The sequence below is a fragment of the Tyto alba genome, unplaced genomic scaffold (assembly GCF_018691265.1).
Source record: "Tyto alba isolate M040663 unplaced genomic scaffold, T.alba_DEE_v4.0 Super-Scaffold_22, whole genome shotgun sequence".
Taxonomy (NCBI): Eukaryota; Metazoa; Chordata; class Aves; order Strigiformes; family Tytonidae; genus Tyto; species Tyto alba.
In genome coordinates, this window is record NW_024881296.1 from 29,946,019 (window position 1) to 29,966,667 (window position 20,649).

Genomic DNA, 20,649 nt, shown 5'->3' on the forward strand with positions numbered 1-20,649 from the left:
AGACCAAACTCACTGTCGTGGTTTGAGCCCAGAGGGCAACTGAGCACCATGCAGCTGCTCGCTCCCCCATTCCCTCCCAGCGGCACAGGGGGCACGGAATGGGGGGTGCAGTCACTCCCACCGCTTCTTCCTCCTCAGGGGGAAGACTCCTCGCATTCTTCTCCTGCTCCAGCGTGGTTCCCCTCTCACAGGAGACAGTCCTCCATGGCCTTTCAGACAGTGGGGCTGCACACCCGAGACGTAGGTGACTCAGATCAAAGGCTCCATCAGAAGCAGTAAGCAAAAAGGCCTTTTGCTCTCATTCCCTACGGGGAATCGGCAGGTGCCCATTCCAGGCTAAAATTCCACCCTGGATCTCATGTGCTTCCACCTTTTCCACAAACATGGGAAACTTTGGCTTCTATCACTTTGAATTTTCCCATAAAAATTGAAAACCTGCTCAGAATCTTGAAGGTCTGCAGTTCCAGTACCAACCACAAGAGGCTAGAAGGGGTCCCTTTGCCCCTGCATGGGAGAGCCCAGAGCAAAGAGCCTCCTTGCATTTTCCTGCCCTCAGCAGTAACATTTACTCCATGCTGCAGCAGCAGGAGTTGGCAAAGGTAACAGTATTCCTGTCTTCTACAAATAGTCTGAAAAAGGATGTAAAATGCATTAGAGCTCAGCCACATAAAAATTCCACAGCAGTCTGAAACGGGGAGAGCTGGAGAGCTGGGTTTGGGTGGGAGAGAAGCCATGGATGAGGAGGGCACATGAAATACAAGGGGAGGAGAAGTCAAAGATTGACTCTGGCAGTGGGGGGAAAGGGCAGATGACGTTTTTAAGTGTAGATGTTTCATGCATAGGTGGTTGCATTTTTACCTTAAATTTTCACAATTAACTTGCAGGTGTGCGGAATTCAAGAACTAGAACGTGGCTAGAACCCCAAAGATTTAGTGAGGTTTTTGTGTTTTTGTTTTGTTTTGATTGGTTTTGCTTTGTTTGTTTGGTTGGTTTTGTTGTTGTTTTGTTTTGGTGTTTTGTTGGTTTAATTGGTTGGTTTTTTCAATTTGGAATGCTCTGTTCAGCATCCTGATTTGTGCACTTTGGGATCAGCTCACATTGTGACACAAAGCCTGAATTTCAATTTTTTTAATGACAGTAATCTCAAGCAAAGAACAGTTTTGAAAAATATCAATGCCTTCTTGCTAGAGAAAACACCACTTTCTGTTACTGAAATGGCAAGAATAAATATGGGAAGCATGGTCAGTGCCATGTGTTGCCTAATGAGTATGGGTCAACCCTGGAAGCCTGGCAAGCATTTGTTGAAGAAAAGCAAAAGATGTAGAAGAACTTAAGTGCCAGCAAAGGGATGCAGGCTGGACCTGCTAATACTGTAAAGCTTTTTTCTTAGATCAACAGTGATATTTTTCTTTTTATAAAACTTACAAATTCCACTCAGTTCTGAACACTTGTGAAATTATCATGTCAAAAAACAGAGTCTGAACCCACTATTTTCTGGACTTCTGCATGTTAGTACCTTCCTCAGTTTTTTAGCACTGATGTCTACCGAAATCTCTGCACCTGCTTCATGTTTAGGCTGGAGGGTGGTTATCAAGATCATGCATTCTATTGAATCAGCTCTAGAAGAAGAAATATTAAGACTTTGGGTAGTCTTACAAATATGCTGTTAGTTTATCAACATTATTCTTATAATAACAAGTGCCTGAGATTAAATAAAGTAATATAAAGTATTTTTAGTAAGACTATATTGTGGGAAATTAATCTTGTTCCTGACCTGTGACTTTACTGGGCAGTGAGTTACCCACATTTCCAAGAGCGTCCCCATTTGCTGTGGTTGCCTCTGGATAGCAGACCTTTGCACATGCAATCCAAGCCCATACCAATTTACAGTTTCTATTATATCACATCTAGTGAAAGGGGCTTCTGCAAAATCTTTCTCAGCATTGCAGCTTGCCCCAAAAAAACTCTGCTCTAGTGAATTTTGTGAGTGTTCTTACAAAAAATAAATGTAATTCAGAAAATACCATAGAAATTGTCTCCCCACCTTACAGATTTTGGGTTCATTGTGAGCTCTTCTAAACTTTCCCCATGCACATCTACTTAGTGCAGAAATAAATAAGTAAAAATACCATCTTTCTGAAGAAGGCATGGTTTCAACACTGGTATAACTGCAGAGATCCTAACAGCTTTAGATACCTTCAAAAGGTGATGATGCTGTAGACAAGGGCTTTTGAAATCATTCTAATATTACATTATAGTAGTTTTAAGCGTAGTCCTACAGACTTAGCCCTATATAACCCTATAAATGTAACCCTAATTGTACTGGTCTTTTATAACAAAGCCTGCACATCTGATGACGGAGAACTGGCAGTCACAACCCCATCAACTATGAAAATACAAGGGAACTAAGGGACACGTCTTAGAAATTACATCCCTGGATATCTGAAGCACTCCACAAAAAAATCTTCCAGATCTAAAATTATTCAGTATCTTCATTAATGGACTGGATTACAGAACAGAATATGCTTATTAAATTTGCAGGCAATACTAAACTGGGAGAGACTGGGTTGAGCCTCACAAATTCATGAGCAGGGTCTGAAAAAAGCAGGATACAATTCCGAAAATGTAAGTGCAAGTTTCTCTGGTAACACTAATTGCAAGTCAGAGAATGATAAAATGGAGCTAGAAACTGCAGGAAAAGATCTAGTGGCTATGACAACTCACAAGCTAGCGGTGAGTCAGAGTTATCATTCTACTGCAAAAAGGAGCCCTTAGTAGGTTGTATAAATAGAACCAACCCTTCACTCTAAGGAATGTGAAATAAAAACTTGTTGCGGCACTGCTACTGCCACAGCTGAGCACAGTGCAGAGTTTTGCATGGGATTCACCTGGAGAATCCAGGGACGGTTGAACAGTGCTCTGGAAAAGACAGCTGATGAGGAAGAGCTGACTGACAGGTAAATGCAATCCAAAGCACCGCTCCTCACACCAGAGGCGAGAGCTGGGACACGCTGCCTGGCCTAGGGTCCACACCACGGCTGCAGGAGCCGAGAGCCTCAGTGAAGACTGCACAGCATGGCAAAGGAAACAAAGACTAACCCGTGAGGATGGGGAAGGGGGGGTGTACATGCATGCACATAGAAATAAACAGTAGCAGCAGCAAGGCTCAGTCCAGACTGAGGGGGGGAACCTACTGATTTAGAGCAGCAATGGGAAATAGAGCGATATCCCCCCCAGTATACACACATACACTGCCAAATCATCATCAGTGGTTTTAAAGGGTATTTGTCATAAACACTTGGAAGCTTACTTGGAGCTAGAAGGATAGGTGAGCACACATTTCAAAGAATCTTTTATTTGCTATTACTCTTTCTCAATACTACCCTGCAAGTTTAGTAGCATGCTCTTCGCCTCCCTTACAGATTATTACAAAGGCCTCAAACAGCTAGCATGGATGTAAGCAGCACTTCAGAAGAAGCAGTTTCTGTTTTAATACATTGCAGCTTATTATTACTTTTCATTTTTGTTCTAACAAGCATATTTCATACTATGTGACAGTGCTAACAAAAAGGCAAAACATTCCTCTTCCTCCATAGATAAATTTAGCAGACACAGATGCTTCATAAAAGCTCCAGAATTTCACTGGTAGCACTCAGAGACTCTGTAATTTGACCCAAAAGAAAAAGAGGCAATCTTTTGCAAAAGACAGCTAGGGTAGTTATAATGGCCAAATCCTCATCCATCAGTTTAGGACTACACTTTGTTCCTGTAAAAAAAAATTACAATCTTGCTCATTGTTCAAATACCTTCTGCTTTTTCTTTTTAAAATTGTAACACCACCACACTGGTGTTCCTCAATGGTGGTTTGTCCATTGCTCTCTAGGGCTGTTCACAAAATCGTCATTAGTGTCAGGAGAACTGAGGTCCACATTCTCTCCTACACAAACTGGAAAGCTTGCATAGAACAGGTATCCCTTTCCCTGCTCTTTTTATGAATTCTGTGACTGTTGAACTCAACTTGGTAACTTCATGGCGGCAAGTCCTCTCTTTCCTACTTACACTGAGTTTAAAAGGGCTTTTACGAATGTATTGCCTAAGGCTTGTGGCAAAGTGTTGCTTTCCCAAGGGGTTTAGTTGAGCACTTCCCATACTATTCCCTCCTTTCCCTAATTTCTGCATAAAGTCATTATGGACAGCCTCAACTTTCGTACCATCCCCTCAGACAGATTAAATACATTATGCTACATTTTTGCTTCTTCAGGATGTTCTACCTTTCTTTTGAAGCTGTGACTTCTGGCGCAGTAACAGCTCAGGATTTACTATTTTTAGCACCCACTAAGACTGTATATTACCTGCAGCACACAAAAGTAGCGTTACATTTCTCTTCAGCAAGACAGGGAAAAAAGACATACATACATTTATACATATTTATTGTATCTTTTTAAAAGTAGCATTTGCAGTTACTTTTAAGCATTCACCTCTCTTCTGCTTCAAATGTGCACTTGTTGAGAGAAACATTTACTGGCTTCCAAGTCCAAGATTAATACCAATAATAACACATGCCAGAACTAAGCTTCATTGCTTGCTGGCAGCTCCTGTCATGAAACTATTATACAGTAAGAAGAGTGTAGAAAAGGTCTGTGTTAATCATTCAGCAATAGGCTGGGGCTGGATTAGCGTGACCATACCATCTTCTCGAGCTGAAGCACAACAACATTCCTGAAAACTGAAGCTCACATAGTAACTTTTCCTTTTGCATCCAGCAGCTGGACAAGGCAGGTGGTTTTTCTACAGCAGCTTCTTTAGTTGGTAAGATTTCCTCATCATCTACAGGAAAACACTTGCTGTAGACCTTTACATTTAGAAATGTCTTCTCTTCATGTAACAGCAAGAAAATACTTGAAGTCTGGCATGTAGTTAAGAGAAATGGGAACAAACCAAATTTCATCCTCAGATAAACATCTGTAACTACTATAGATTTCAATCTAACCCACGCACAAAGTTTTACACGTACTACAAATAGAAACAGAAGGTATCAGCAAAAGACTATTCTTACATTGTTTCAAATTAATTTGCAACTATACAATTTTAACTGTAATAGAAAAAGGGAAAGGAATATAACAGAACAGGTATGAAGAGAAATATTTTCCAAACTTTTATTTGTGCACATTCATCAGGTGAAAAAGGTAACTTTTACAGCTTCTTTGGTGCCCAATATTCAGCATACAAAAATGTAAAAGACTATTCACAAATAAAACACAAGCTCAAACTAAAAAAAAAAGAAAAATAATGTTTCAAAGGTAGTGCACATCGTGACAGCTTTGCTTATGAATACACAGAAATTACTGCAAAAATAAATAGAATGTCTTTTTAAAAGCAGCAATTTCATATCTTGTAAACTTCTGTTTTTACAATACAGCACTGTTAAGAGTAAAATCCAAAAGAACTGGAGTTTATACTATGGCCAAGAGCAAGTAAAAGAGTCTGTATTCTTCTGCTATTGTTGGTCCAGTTTTCCTTTTTGCTTTTAGTCCAATGTGCAGCAGTCTTTAAAGGTGCTTGGTTAGGGAACCTAACCATCAAGTGGTGAATTATAAAATTTATTTCCTGCTTTCAAACACGAATGGGTAAATCTGTTCCACAGCACTGGCAACAGCCTTTACGTTTGGCCCTGAGACACATTAAAAAAAAAAAAAAAAAAAAGCGCAGTAGGAAGAGAGAAATCAGGGAATCAAATTAAAATAACAGTATCTTTAAAATAACCTTAGTATTTTTAGCTACCACAACTTTATACTGTAGACAAAAGTTTCTCCCCCATTTCTCCCTGCTTAAGAAGGTATTCCTCTGACCACTTTTACTTACAAGAAAAGACTCTCACATGACATCTGCAAGATGTTCTACACTGGTCAATGGCTAGACTACAAGTAAGTAATACTGTCTTTTAATTTCATAACAACTTGGGTGCTTTTCAACTTACTGGCTTAAACAGCCAGCCCAGAGAAGAAGCCAGAAGCTCAGTGGCAGAGCTAGAAGAAATACTTATGCTAATCTTCTAGGAATCTGTATTACTCAAAAGCCTAGACTCTTTTATCTCTTCATTTAAAAACCTACCAACAAAAACTACTGCAAAATAATGATAGATTTAACCCAAGTATGTTTCAGCAAGGTTATTTTTTGTTTGAAAATTATAGACTATTACTTTCTAGTCTGGATTTTGCAAATAGCTCCATCATTGACCTCAGTAAAAACCTGCAAGCCAAGGAATGGTTATTGTCTCAGGATAAAGAATATGAAGGTTATCGAATGTGATCTATGAGCATCTGGAGAAAAAGGAAGAATGAACTAGCAATGCTTTCTAGTGGTATTAGATCATTTTATATAATGAACAATTAAGACTGCAAGTAAGCAAGCACTAACATGCCAGAAGAAATTCATCCTGGATAGAAGTTTGGTGATGCAGATAAATGAAAACAGCAATCTCTCACATGCTTTGACAACTGTGAACTCAGGGTTTTTTTAACCTCACTTTAGACTTCAAAATTTTCTTCAAAGGACTGTTCAAAATGGTTCCCAAAAATCATAAGTTATAACTTATCTCTTTAACTAATTATGGAAATACTGTTTTAATATACACACTCAGACAGAAGAGAAATGGAATGGAATAGAATTCCTCCTGTATTTTCAAACTTGTCAAGTTGAGTTAAGCACTCACCTAAAACAAGCCTGGTAAAAGATACCTGCCTCTTGGGTAGATACTGCACTTTCACTTAATTTGTCTGCTATCACAGAAATGCAAGTTCTAGAGAAAGCCTTCAGAAAGCAAGGCTATGAGTAGGCAAATAATTCCTGTAAAAAAATGCTACTCCCTGTAGGGTCGAAGAGATGTGAAAACTGGATCATCACTGTAGGGAGTATAAGAGAAGAAACTTCCAAAACAACACAACCACCCTCCAAACAACCCCCTCATTGCTCATTTTGGAGGAAGGAAATTAATACTTCTTCCTATTATATATCAGTTCTTATTTTCTTTTCTCACTGTAACTCTAAATCTTTTTATACTTGTCCCATTAAAAAAAAAACTTCTTTTTTTTTTAATAACATTTTTAATTACGTATCTCAAAATTCTTTGAGTTAGTGACATGACAAGTACAGGTACTACAGAAACATGAGTGGTTAAAAGGAACCTTATCTGAATGCACTCGAGAGGGAATACAGTAAGGTTGAAAAGTAATTTAAAACAATTTTATAACAAGAAGTGTAAGACTGGACATTTTTTTCCCCTAGAGGAAAGGCCTAGGCAAAACAGAAGTCTTCAAAACCAACAGAGGTCTGAGATATTTCAAATTCACTGTAACAATTAAAGCAGAAGGAAGTAAAACTTTGATGTTTACCATATTTGCCTTCAGATTTGAAAAGACAATTCTGGAAGTATGAAAGTGATTTTGTCCTGTATAAGGGGTAATAAGAATCTTAAATAAAGTCGAAATCTCGCTAGGAGGCTAACACGACACTCTGAGAGCCTTTTATTACTGCAGTGATACTCAAGCTTCTTCCTTATTTTAAATTTAGTTTCTAGTTTTGGCTAGACCCGCTGCTCTGTTCAGAACATATACTGCAATCTTGAAATATTTTTTAGGCCTATATTTTCAGATTACCAAATCTGATGGCGTTTGTACTCTTTAAAAAAACATTTCTGCTGATATCTTGTGAGAAACATTCCCTGTAATTCCTTAACAAATACATAAGGCTTTAAGATGTGAAAATAAAAATTCCTACCCAACTTCTGAACCAGTAGCTGAGCTCTAACAACCGCAAGACAGAATTCCCACTGAAGTGATAAAGTGATGTTTTTAGGCTCTGTTCCACTTTAACAAGTATTCTCTAAAAAAATAAAAATTAACTTCTCATATCTGGAAACCTGTGGTGGACACCTCACAAGCTAACAACAGAGAATAAAAAATGGAAATTAGGAAGAGAGAGGAGAAAACGTGGCATGGCATCTGCAAGACCCAGGGACAATCGCATCTCTGATTACATGGGAAAAATCACTGATGCCTGTGATTCAGGGGGCGGTTCTCTCTCAGTAGAGGTTGATGAGAAGAGAGCACAAGTCTGAAGAACCGCAAGTATTGGTCAACTTCACTTATGACAAAACACTATACTATCCTACACGTTTCCATAAATCTCCAGTTTGAAAAAACGTATTTATGAAAGGGATGTTAATGCTACATACAGAGTAGTTTACAGCACTATGCAGATGAAAAAAAAGGAAAACAATTAAAATACTTAAATAAACACCTGCATTCTCAAGTCCTATCTCACTTTTGTTTTTACAAAAAAACAGACTATGTACATTCAAAATAATTTTTGAGCCTGTCAATAATAACACTTTCTCTACAACTCTTCTGTCACTTTCACTCAAAAACAAACTAGGTGCTAGCACTGAGAAACAAAATCCCTTCAACATACCTTTTGACTGTTTTAAACATCTTCCCTTCCTAAACCTACTGGCCCTAAAGTTAAATATTCCCAACAAGTTAAATATTTATTTTTGACATCAAAATACCTGTAACTGTGATACTGCCTGTGGAAAAAATCTGTAAGGTAGCTCTGAGAGTTTTTATTCTGTAACACACGGCAGGATGAAGTTCTGGTTCATAACTAGAAAACAAAATAAAAGGTAAAAAAGATAGATCTAGAACTGAAAAATAAAAGCTTAAGTTGTATACCAAGACTATAACTCTTTAAAATCCTACCGTACCTCGCATGAGGTCTGTTATTCTTCGTAAATTCTGGCAATCTGATCTCAAAGGGCATGTTGCACACTGCTAAAACATTCACAACTTTAAAATCTGTGAAAATTACCTTTTCAAAAGAGAGGAAAAAAAAGACATTAGAAATTCAGCTTACAGCAAGGCAGATTATGGGTTACAAAAAAAAAAAGGTTAGAATAATACCAATTAGAATATTTTGATATTTCAAAGTGAAAACCTTGTGACTGATGTATTTCTAATAGGAACCTAAACAGTACTTAATGGACTCACATCTCTTATTTTACCCTTCCGTGGTACAGTAGCTGTTGAACTGGATACTTCACAGTTGTATTATATGGTTATAGTACAGTTTAGGAATGAGATACAGAAACAACTCTCATTGCTGTATTAAACACCTCCAAATTGAAAATAAATGAAATAAAATAGCTCATGGAACATCAAAATAAACAGAGAAAAAGCTTAAATTTCATTGTTACAAAAATCTTACACCATTTGAAACTTTTTTAATGCCTTGTTGCTATATACCATTTTTATCAAAGCTAAGAATAAGAAAAAAGGTGAAACTTGGTTTGTTTCAAATCTCCAGTGGCCACTATGGCAAGCTGTTTTTCTACTCCAGTGATTTCTGAAACTCAGCTCAAACTACTGGCTTTCAGTTATTCTTTACCACAGTCATTTTGGATGACAATAAAATAGCCAACAGACAATTCCCAAGAGAGACAAGTGTTGGCAATATCACTGAAGAAACTTTAGATCATTTTTTGAGATTGACTAAACTTAAAGTGACCGTTCCTCAGTCAAAACTTTTTAGAAGGATACTACCAGTAGAAGCAATTTATTCTTATAAAGCATCAACTATCAACTTAACCTTCAAAATACATTCTACTTAAGCTGCTCACTTTTATTATAAAACTTGGTGTGTCCACCCTGGAAGCACTGTTCACCTCACTGATTTAATGTTCCATTCCAACTTTAAGAGGCTGGGTCTAATGTATACATTTCTAACAGTAATAGTGCTTAACTTCTGCTTAAGCGTGATGAAGCATTACCAGGATAGCCTGTTACCACTGCCTTTATGTACTACAATCAAAGGTAGCCTCTCCCTGTCAAAGGACAGCCACTGTGTCTGTTTAATTGTCTGTCCGTAAACTGAAACTGTGGGTAAACAGCACAACTAACTACCAGGAAGTTTTAGAGTACTAAAACGTGTCATTTTAAGTCATTCACATTGCTGTTTTTCAACCTTTACTATGAAATGCAAGTGGTGTTTTTGACTGGTAATGTTAACCCAAACCAGAAGGGAAAAAAAAAAAAAAAAAAAAAAAAAAAAAGGTTTAATGTCTTAAGTATTTTATTTGGCTTACTTCCTGCTGTGCAACCTGACAGCACAGAAGCAATTTTCCCCCCCTCTTTAATTAAAGAGAGGCTCAAACTTGCCCTTAACAAGATGGACATGTATCTGTATTCCATCAGAAACAAAGCAAAATTATGTTGAAATGACAGTTAGGTTTATACTCTTCAGCACTCCTTCCAAATCTTTCAAGATACTGTAAATTCTATCCAAGAAACATCTGTGGGTAGTTCATTTACTAAACAAATGTTGTTGTTCATTAGCCAGTGAAGAAGCACTACTCAGCTTCCAAATGTGAGTTTCAACTAAAATCCACAAAACAAAACAGCTTCTCTTTAACCAGCATCTGGAAAATGTATGCTGACACAAAAGGGGCATCTGAGTGGAAACGTGCTCACTGCTAAATTGTTATGTTCCCTAATTTTTGTTTCCTGCTAAAAAATGGACTACCAGCATTGCTTGAATCATACAAGTCCTTTTTCATCAGAATTACCTGAAAACCTAGCTTCTGTAGACTACGAGCTAATCGTCTGGCACCAAATTTAGCTTCTTCTTCACTATAAGGAGAAAGAAAAGAATCTAGCATTAACAGAAATAGTGTATGTATTTGTGTGCACACATACCACAATAGCTACTCAGACTACAAAATGAACCGTTTCATCATGTAGCGCATGGACAGCTTTCATTTTATCCTACTTGTACGTGTTACACTTTAACTATTTAGATATGAAAATGGAGTCCTTTATGCCCTATGTGAAGAATATCTTGGCACTTGGCTCCAGCTAAAGTGGGAGACGTATTCTGATTGAAGAGGGAAGATACACGATACTAAATACTCTTAAGAGGCAAGTATGATCACAGGTAGTCTGGAGTTAATATCCTGAACAACCATCTCCTATTTTGAGACAGAGATCATATACAGAAAGTATGCAAGTTTACTGTTGTACTTTATCTTTAATCCACAATGCAGTCGTATCATAAAGGAATTCTGCTGTTAAGAGTTTAGCAAGTCTCAGATGTATCTGAACTGGGAGTCTGCTTTTGCTTCTTCCCAGTCCCTCAACACTGTATAACTTCATTAAATTCAGGTGGGGTTTTGCGACAGAATAAGAGATTCCTCAACAAAGGTCATCCCTTCCCAAGTTTCAAGTTCTGGCAAAAACCATAGACTTCTTGGAGTTCTCTAAATCTCTAGGATTTTCTTCATAAAGTAATTTTCCCTGCTGCTCTCCCAGAAGGCCAGACTAAGGTTGCTTAAGATTTCAGCTCCGTCTGAGGCAGACACCTCACAAAAAACTTCCTCCCAAATACATAGTTTGGCAAGGATCTACATGTGATCCAGCATGAGTGAATCTTGACAGTGGCAAGTACTGCCTCTTGCCATCTTCCTCACAACATTACATTTTAAAATACACAAGAATTTACAGCTAGAGAAAGAATCTTCATGAACTCACCTTGTGGCTCCTGTGCAAATAACTTTTCCTGAGGACCAAATTGTGGCCGTAATTCTAGGTTTCCTAAGTTTCATTAATACTTTCTAGAAAGAAAAATACAAGTGGAAGAATTGGTAATTAGTGATGGTTCAATTTCATATTGGGAAAAAAAATTAACTGCTAGAAAAATCAACTGTTACACTGATAATATTTCCTTTATTCTTAATAGCCTTGAACTTTTCCTTCATCTCTTCCAGTAGGTAAAAAAAAAACTAAACAGCTTCTGAGAAGAGCAAAATAAGCATGGAATGTCTCAGCCAGTGATTCAGTGTTTACAAAACAGATTAAGGTATTTTCCTCTAAATAAAAAGCTGAGAGCCACAAGTATTGTGCTATTTTTTTTCTTATTACAGTGACTCCCATATCGACAACTCTTTATCAGGATTTATTTTCTTGACAAAACCACCACATTTGGAGAGGCAAAATGGACCCTGAGGTGTAAGAGGTCTCACTACATACCTCATATCCAATATTCACCTCACTAGTTGCAGTCTTCCAAGACAATATTTAACCATTCTCCCATACTGTATGCTTAGTGTATCATAGACTAAATGTCTATCAAGACAAAAATATAGAAATAAAACTATGCTTTTCTCTATCCACCATAGAGATATCAGTCACAAGAATGTTTAGCTTAAGGAACATCTGCATAAACAGATAACTGAGGTATGTTGAATCTCTTACCCCAACATCACGCTTGTATATCACATTTGCTCCCTCTAAAGCGATCTTCCTCAAGTTTAAATGACATCTTGTTCTAAAAACACACACTACATTTGTGATTAAAATGTCCAATGCAACATCACTGTCTGCATCCATTGGGGTGATTTACAGATCAGTTTTCCCACCAGCTCACCATGAAGATCACATCCTGAGAAATGAAAATGATAAAATTAAACACACCAGTTAAAATTTTTCTACTAACACCATTGTATACATCCGTCTCTTAAATCAGACAAGAAACAGAAGTGACTACTCTGACTCATTTAAGTTAACTGTGTGTGGGGAGGGGAGGTGTCTGCATCCTGTATGCTAGAAAATAGGAGGTTACTTGTTTGAAGCCATGTTGCCAGACTTAACAGAAATAAAGTGCACATGCATTTATATATATATATATACACATATATATATATGTATTAAATATTTAAACTTGCCAGTTAAATATGCTACAACTCTTACCAACTATATTAGGACACAGTAAAGATTACTGAAACTTTTTCCATAGCTCCAGTGGATAATCTTTCCTCAGCTTGTTTGAGAATGTCATTAGACACCTCAGGAAAATGCACTTCTCTGACTGCTGAAGTTGATAATTCTGAACAGCCTGACATTTGTGTTGGAATGGATGCGCCTGCTGAGTAACTTTGAACTAACATGGGTTACACAAACTGCAGTCTGTACACGGCCTGCTACCACAGCTTTCCCATCTCCATCCAGCAGCCTATCTTTCCCAGTATAACAGCACAATGTGGACTATATAAAATGTCCTGGTGGCAGCAACAGCCTGGGCTGAGCCACAGTGGCCTCTCATCCCCTTCTGCACTGCCCACAGGAACCTCACAGAATTAACATATTGTACGTGCAGAGCAAAACTGAGTGTTTCTGAGGGAAAGCATGAATAACTGTGAAGGCACAGGGTGGCTGCTCAGTGCATGCACGGCAAGCCTAAGGCAGCCAGGAAGGGCCCAGTATGCCCGTGCACACTGAAGCTGACACTCCTAACACACACCTCAACTGGGGAAGGAGGATCATAAGATGGGGAGTTGGGCTACCACTAAGCCCAGGCCAAGACTGCCCGACATCTCTTCTGTAAGCATACCAAAGCCAAGATGGCAGACATCTCAAATCTCAGGTGAAGTATTTGGGGAAAGGAGAGAGGAAAAGAACAAGGAACACTGACATATACTGAAAAGGACTTATACAAAATACTGTAGTTTGTTAAGGAATTTTTCTTTGCAGAAGAATATAAAAATCTTAGTTTTACTCCAGGAGAAGTAGCTTAAGTAGAGCATAGCCTAAGAGATAGAGGCAATATTATCTTGATCCATTCATCTAAAATGTTGGTAGCATTTAATCCAAAATTAACACAACAGAAAGCAAAGAACAAAATCAAAGAAAAACAGTCAGATACATGAAATGCTCTACATGGTCATTGCCATGGAAGAAGCAAGAGACTATGCATCAAGAACAGCAATGCACATAACATCCTGTAATGCATTACTATCCCTTTAAATGTTTTAGACTTATGTTCTATATCAAAAATCTTCAAGATACAAAATTAATGTTATTATCAGTATTTTCATCTAACTAGGACTTCCTAAGCACCATGCCATAGTCTCTAATCGAGAGTTCACTCAAGGTACATCTTTGACTGCAACTCACTAACAATACAGAAGTAATAAGCTACAAGGCAGATGTGCACAATGTACTAGGTCAATTGCTGTGATGGTTGCTGCTTCTACTGTGCAGCTTGTTCCCAGCTGAAAGAATTATTCTGTAATTGTTGGCTTGTCCAATATAAGAAAAGGCAAGGCAGGTGATAACACAGAAAAGAGATGAAGAAACAGCAAGAGAAGAACAGAAAAACCAAAGGCGCTGTGTGGGGGTAGGGAGAAAAGCAGGCAAAGAGGAGAACAAACAGTAACTAATTAGTATTCCCGGATCCTTTTTTTTTTAACCAAAAATTATATGAATCCTCAAAGTCAGAAATGACTTATCCCATCTGGTTTTGATGGACTACTACAGATTGGGTTAGCAATTTATGGCACCAGATCCAAAGATAGCACATGTGCAGATTTTGAATGGCATGCAGGCTGGGCCAGCACAGAGCAAGGAGCTGGAACCCGTGGCATCTTCAGAGAGGCATTTGTTTTCAACCCTGGCTCCAACTCCTGTCTCTCACTGAGTTCACTACTGAACCCCGGAACAATTGCTGTATAAGAAAACAAGATAGCTCCAATCAACAGTGTCTCAGTTATCAGCAAGTTTCTACCAGCACCCTCAATCACTACATTCTGAAAAAATAACACCGTCATGCATAACACCCTTCAAAGGTTGTTAACCTCTAAGCAAACCGTAATACTGTATGATAACGTCCCCATAAAACTCTAATGTCCTGTCTTAAATGGATCTGGGGAGTAAAGTCATGTACTTATTCAGAACAAAGAAAAAAGCGGTTGAAAGAGAAGAAATGAACAGTTTAAAAGAAAGTGATCTATCATTAAAGGGGGATCTACAGGAAAAAAAAAAACACAACAGAACATTAATATGCTGCGGAGCTATCGGTAAGGATGTTTTCATCAAGTATGGGCTGTCTTGGTTAGAACCACAATCTACTTCCATAGATTTTAAAGGGAGAAAAATTACACAACATTACAGCAGTGTGCCCCCATTTTCACTAGCCATGTTCTGAAAGTTCAAGACAACAGATATTTAGGGAGGAGCTCTTTAATTTGAAATTTAATTTGAGCTGTAGATAATATTCTATACTATTTTTTCTGACATTCAGTTAAAAAGGTACACAATTTGTTACAGAAGCAGTATCTGAATACAGTGTAAAAATACTGAAAACTGCCTTTATCCTTTAATGTTACTTGATCTAACAGAAGCATTTAATTGTCAAACTTTTCAAATATTGAATATTTAAAATATTAATTACCAAGTTTTCCTCATTTGTATTGAGAAAACTCTTTATTTGCTGCTGCTAAACACTACCCATGTTCTTTGAGAACCTGAATCTAAGTGTCAACAATCCTGAATACGCCCATTCCCATTTAGTATACAAATACTAAATAAGTTCTTCCAAGGCATGGTTTAGAAATACTGGGTAAACCAAAACATTTGGAGACTTGAATAATTCTAAGCAGTGAGAACAACCTATTACAACCTCGGCCTTAAGGGTTCATTTTAATGTCTCGCACTGTACTGATAACAAAGAAAAAAAAAAATATCTAGAGAAAAGATGTCCTGCTACCTTTCTTTGGGAAGTCTCAAAGAAATCCAAATTCACATGAACCACGTGAACAGAGGCAAGCTAAACATTTTTTTAAAAATAATATTACATACACTATATATAAAAAAAAAATCTGAAGAACATGCTTATAAAAAAGGTGGAACAATGTTCTCTTTAAAAAATTTTTAAAAATTAAAAAGGAAAGACTATGTTATTCTTATTTATACATACCTCTAGTAGCATGACTAGCTGGAACACAGAGTCCCAAACAACATTCTGATCCTCCTTTTTCCCAGTTTTCTCTTGTTTTCTGTGCTATTGATACATACTTCTGTATCCCTGCTGCATAGCCTTGGCACATTATGTATTTTCTCAGAACCTGAATTTCTACATTTCTGTCTCCTATCTGCATAGTGGGGAAAATAATGCTCCCGTGCTTTTACAAATTGCTTGATTTTGTGATCAAGCAGCAGCAGCCGTACATACATGCCTGTTACTATTCCATATTTATACAGTTACACTTGCAGAACAGAGGGACTGAGTAGAAACCAAACATCTGGCTCTTTCCAGTTCTGGATTTGCAAATGCCTAAATTGATTTTACTGAGCTCTGCTTAGGTTTTGTTGATTAATTTTGCCTAAAGGTTCTCTCATCTGAACCTGATAATTTTGGCAGCTTAAGTCTTATTTCTAAAATTATGTTTTGCCAGTTAACGCTAATTTAATAATAGGCTACAACTGGAAAAAAAAACAATGTACTTGTCTACATGTGCAGCATTTCTTCTAAATTATGTAATTCATTCAGCTTTCTCCAGAACAAGAAACTAGCCAACTCTGATTTCAAGTTCTATTGCACCAGTGTACACAATCGACCCTGACAGAGGGGAAAAAAAAAGCTTAAATACATCTCTAGAGAAGTCTGTATTAGTTTATTTTATCAAGGAAATGTTAAAAGTTTGTTCTTTCTTTTCAACATAGATTTCGGAGATACATCTGGAATATTACCCTAAGAAGAAAAAAAAGAGGAAGGAGAGAAAAAAAAAATAATGTAGACAGGTAAAGCATGAGAGCAAACATAAACCCAACAAAAGCTAACTCAAGGATATTCGACACTGTAATGTATTCTACACTGAAACGAGAGAAACTTCCCAGAATAAGAAATACTTTGGAGGAAGGAACGAGCACTCAAATTCTTAAACAAAGCATTACCCATACGTCCCCAGTTAGGACCCTGGCCATACTATTTTAGATACTATATAAACACACATGAAGACAAACACCATGCACTGAAATCTTACAATCTAAAAATATCCAGTGCTCTCCATCTTCAAAAAGTTCCAAACCAAACGCACCATCATCATCAAAGAGGGCGGAAAGGCAGTTGGGATGGGGTATATAAACAAAGTATTATTTTAAGCTTTTGGCTACCTTTGATCCAAGAAACTCAGAGCTATAAAGGTACATGAGGGGGGCATCTAACAATGGTTACGTTAACGTCAGAACAGTTTAATAAACACCTTTTTCACCAGCAGCCTAAGTATAAGCAACTTCTACTGGCTATTTTTAACCTTGCTCCAAAGCAGTTCACCAACTGACCAACCCCACAAACAGTTCCAACAGCTCAGCTGAAGGGGTATCTGTCACTACTGTGCCAGCAGGCATTCGTCAAACTAATGCCTGAAAAGCATTTTTGAAGAAGTTAACAGGGACCTCCATATGAGGTTTCCATGTAAGAACAGCGAACACACAAAATACAGCCCATCAGGAACAAGAAAAGCCAATTACATCCTTCCACTGAAGGGGCATTTTTTAAGATTTGCGCTCAGCCGCTGAGGAAACAGGTCCATATGAAAACACTGGAGGTGACAGACCTCTGAAATCTGCTTGAATTCTTAGATATGACACAGTCACAGTGGCAGGTGAACGACTCGCCAGAACTGAGAGCAACATAGCTACTGCTGTCTGTATAGAAAATCTTCTGGTCTGAACAACTTTCTCAGTTACAGCCACTGAGCCAGTGGGGCATGATTTTACTTTCTGTTGTCTCTAGTGGCAAGTTAAATTGCCCCTAAAGCAAAAGGCCATCTTGAAGCCAATATTCTCACCTTCCAAGATTTGCACAGTCATGACTATTCCCTACAGAATGAAATAAATCTATTTTGGAGAAGGAGAAAATTTCCAAATGTGCATAAAAACAGTATCAAAGTAAGGATTTGTCCAATTAGACTAACGCACAGAATGATGGTACCAGCTATATCATAAACAAGTAGGACACAAATGCCCAACCCTGCTCTCTAATCTCTTGGATAAGCATACTGCATCCCTATGGGTCCGGGGTCTTCCAACACAAATCCGGTTGCAGGAATAAAGCCAAATGAGTTTATAGAACAAAACCAGGAAGCGTATTTTTAAATATTTCTAAACAGGCAATTTTCCTCAAATCTTCCTCATCAAAAAATTCCGTTCATATTCAAAGCACAATTCACGCACATTCAATTTTGTGCCATCTTTCCCCTATAAGATCCAGTAATAGTCGAATGATAAGCATTAAGGACAATCCTTTAGGTCTTTATGACATGGGGAAAATTGTCTGAAGTATGAAAGAAGTCTGAACTGACAGGTTAGGTGGCCATTCCAACTTGATAAAACGTTATAATAAAATAAAAAAAAAAAAAATCAGTTTTGCTGTTACAAAATACTTTAACACAACGGATAAGCCTCTCCTCGCCCTCCCCGTCAAACGTTTACCATTTCTGCGACTCGACTGAGGAAAAAGAAGCCACTCTTCCTACTCACGCAGCTGGGAATCTCACTCAAAGCCCTACATGTACCAGTGCCACAACACCCGGGTTAACAAATAATATTTCCTCGCCCCCCGCCCCCCTTCAGCCCCTGACAAAAACCCCCGGCCAGCACGGCAGGAACAAAGCGCAGGCGGGCGGCGGCCCCACCACGCCGGTCCCCGCCGCTCGGCCGCGCTGCCTTACGCCGGCGTTTCGCGGCCCGGAGCGGCGCCGGCCGTTACAAAGCCCCCGGGGCCGGGCCCGCTATTTCAGGGACGCGGGGCAGCCGGTGGCCCCTTGGGGAAGCCTCGCCGGTTGTCGGGGAACAAGCCGTTACCCCCCGGAGGAGGATGCTCTGTCCCCCCCCCTTCCCCTTCGCGACACGGCCGCCCCGGCCACGCACCACCCGCCCGCCCCGCGGCTCGGGTGGGGGGGGGGGGGGGAGCACGGCACCGCGGCGGGAGGATCCGACAGGGCCGCGGTCCCCTCACCCCCGCCGGGAAGGGACGGGGGCACACGGGGGCCCCCCGGGGCCGCGTCCCCGTCCCTCCCCACCCCCCCTCGGGCAGGGCCCGCCGAGGCGACGGCGAGAAGGAAGAGGGAGGAGCGCGGCCCTGCGGCGGGCGGCGGCCGTTACCGTGCGGGCGGTCGGCCGGTCGGGGCGGGGCGGCGCGGGGTGCCGGTTGCTAGGCGCCCCGCCGCGGGCGCCCGGCGGCGGTCCGGGTGCTGGGCCGACTCCCCGCCGCCACAACCAACATCCCCCAGCGCCGCGGGCATAGACGCGGCGCCGGCTAGAGCGGCCGCCGGAAGTCACGGCGGCGGGAGGGCGGGGGCGGGGAGGCGTGTGTGGGGGGGTGGGGTGGGTGAAAGGGGCCGCGCTAGCAGCGCACTTCCGCTTTCGTCTGCCGCCCCCTGAGGCGCAGCGCCCGGGGCTGGGGCGGGGGGGGGGCGTGGCTCTTTTGGTGAATTTTTAATTTTTGTCCCGGCTGCGCAGGCGGTGGGCTGGCTGGGGGCCGCCCTGCTTGCGAGCTTGCTGCCGGCGGGCCCGAGGTGCGCGACTTGCGGGCGGCTGGCGGAGGGAGGGCTGTGGGCAGCCGCGTCTTCTGAGGGAGCGGCTCTCCCCGGGGGTGAGGCTGGGGCGGGCCCGGCCCGGCCCGGCCCGGCCCGCAGGTCGGATGGTGGGAGCGGTCCTGGCGTGTGGCTGGCGCTGCTGTGGGGCCACTCGCCCTCAGACCACCTCGGCTTGCCCGGATCGCGCTCCCCGGGCCCAGCGGAGCGGGAGGGTCCGCAGCAGTAAACTGTGGTGCGTCGGTGTGTGAGCGCAGTGCTGAGCCCGGGTGAAACAAAGATAGGAGCAGGTGACTGAGAAGCCTCCGCTACTCCAAACTCTCATGAGGACTGTGTGGCCCTCTGCATTGATTTGTTTTGTTTTGTGTGGTTTTAATGTTAAAATGACTCAAGACTGATGCTTTTTGCTCTTCCAATATGCAGCTTGTTTAATTCTTGGAAAGCGGGCATGGTGCACACTTTGAGGAGAGATGGAAGGGGATGTGAGGACACAGCTGGGATGGCACTGGTTCTCTCTGTCCAGGACAGTTCACCAACTTCGGCACTGCCCCACCTATGCAATCTGTAGGGAGTAGAGCCTGTGATGAACTGTTCTTCAGCTGTACTTACATTCTCTCTTGGAAGAGCTGTTGTGCTTCGCTTGGGAACCCAGGACCCAAGACCAACTGAGTGTGGCTGCGGTGTGGCCACTTAAGGACCCATCACCCAGGCTGAAGAATGAAATAAAGTTGTTCAGGTCAATTTTAGGTCTGTAAAGACACATCTGTCTCTATATGAAAAGTATGTGTGTAAATATATATGTGTGTATATATATAAAATTTATATGTGTGTAGTGCAGAGTATTCGCTGTATTAACAATCTTATGAAACTGAGGTTTTGTCATGTACTTTCCGTGTGTGAAGTGAGATCAGAATAGCTTCAATTAGGATAGAGGAAACAGTATGAAATTTAAATGTTGAAGCCTTCCGAGTCGGGATGCTTTCCTCTGCTAGGTTCAATTTAATCCATGAAATGCATTACTAGGTTCACTTGTCAAGAATAATTATTTCAGACTCCCTCTTCACATCAGCTGCCAGCACATTAGGGACGCTCTTGCTCGTTAAGTGCCGGGTTTGCTTCCCCGGCGGCGTGCGGCAGCGCTGCCACCCTGCGCCTGCCTGCAGAAACGCACCCACCGCCGCTGGGTACCGCGGGCGCTCCGCGAGCGCCTGGGAACGGGGGTTCTGAAT

The 20,649-nt window shown here is 40.6% G+C and overlaps 1 protein-coding gene across 4 annotated transcripts; it reads right to left on the reverse strand.

Annotated features, from left to right (window-relative positions):
- Window positions 1-4,413: 4,413 nt before the first annotated feature.
- On the reverse strand, window positions 4,414-19,176 carry TBPL1 (TATA-box binding protein like 1). Of its 4 annotated transcripts, none has more exons than XM_042796015.1 (7): window positions 18,990-19,176; window positions 12,303-12,489; window positions 11,580-11,662; window positions 10,619-10,682; window positions 8,762-8,865; window positions 8,567-8,661; window positions 4,414-4,906 (listed from the first exon to the last, which is right to left on the reverse strand). In XM_042796015.1, the coding sequence occupies exons 2-7, from the start codon at window positions 12,435-12,437 to the stop codon at window positions 4,878-4,880; spliced, it is 510 nt and encodes a 169-aa protein (XP_042651949.1). In that variant the 5' UTR covers window positions 12,438-12,489; window positions 18,990-19,176; the 3' UTR covers window positions 4,414-4,877. The 4 variants fall into 4 exon arrangements, with proteins under 4 accessions (XP_042651949.1, XP_042651948.1, XP_032839104.1 ...); XM_042796014.1 differs by having other exon boundaries at window positions 4,414-5,671; XM_032983213.2 differs by lacking the exon at window positions 18,990-19,176 and adding an exon at window positions 15,802-15,822 and having other exon boundaries at window positions 4,414-5,671.
- Window positions 19,177-20,649: the final 1,473 nt, after the last annotated feature.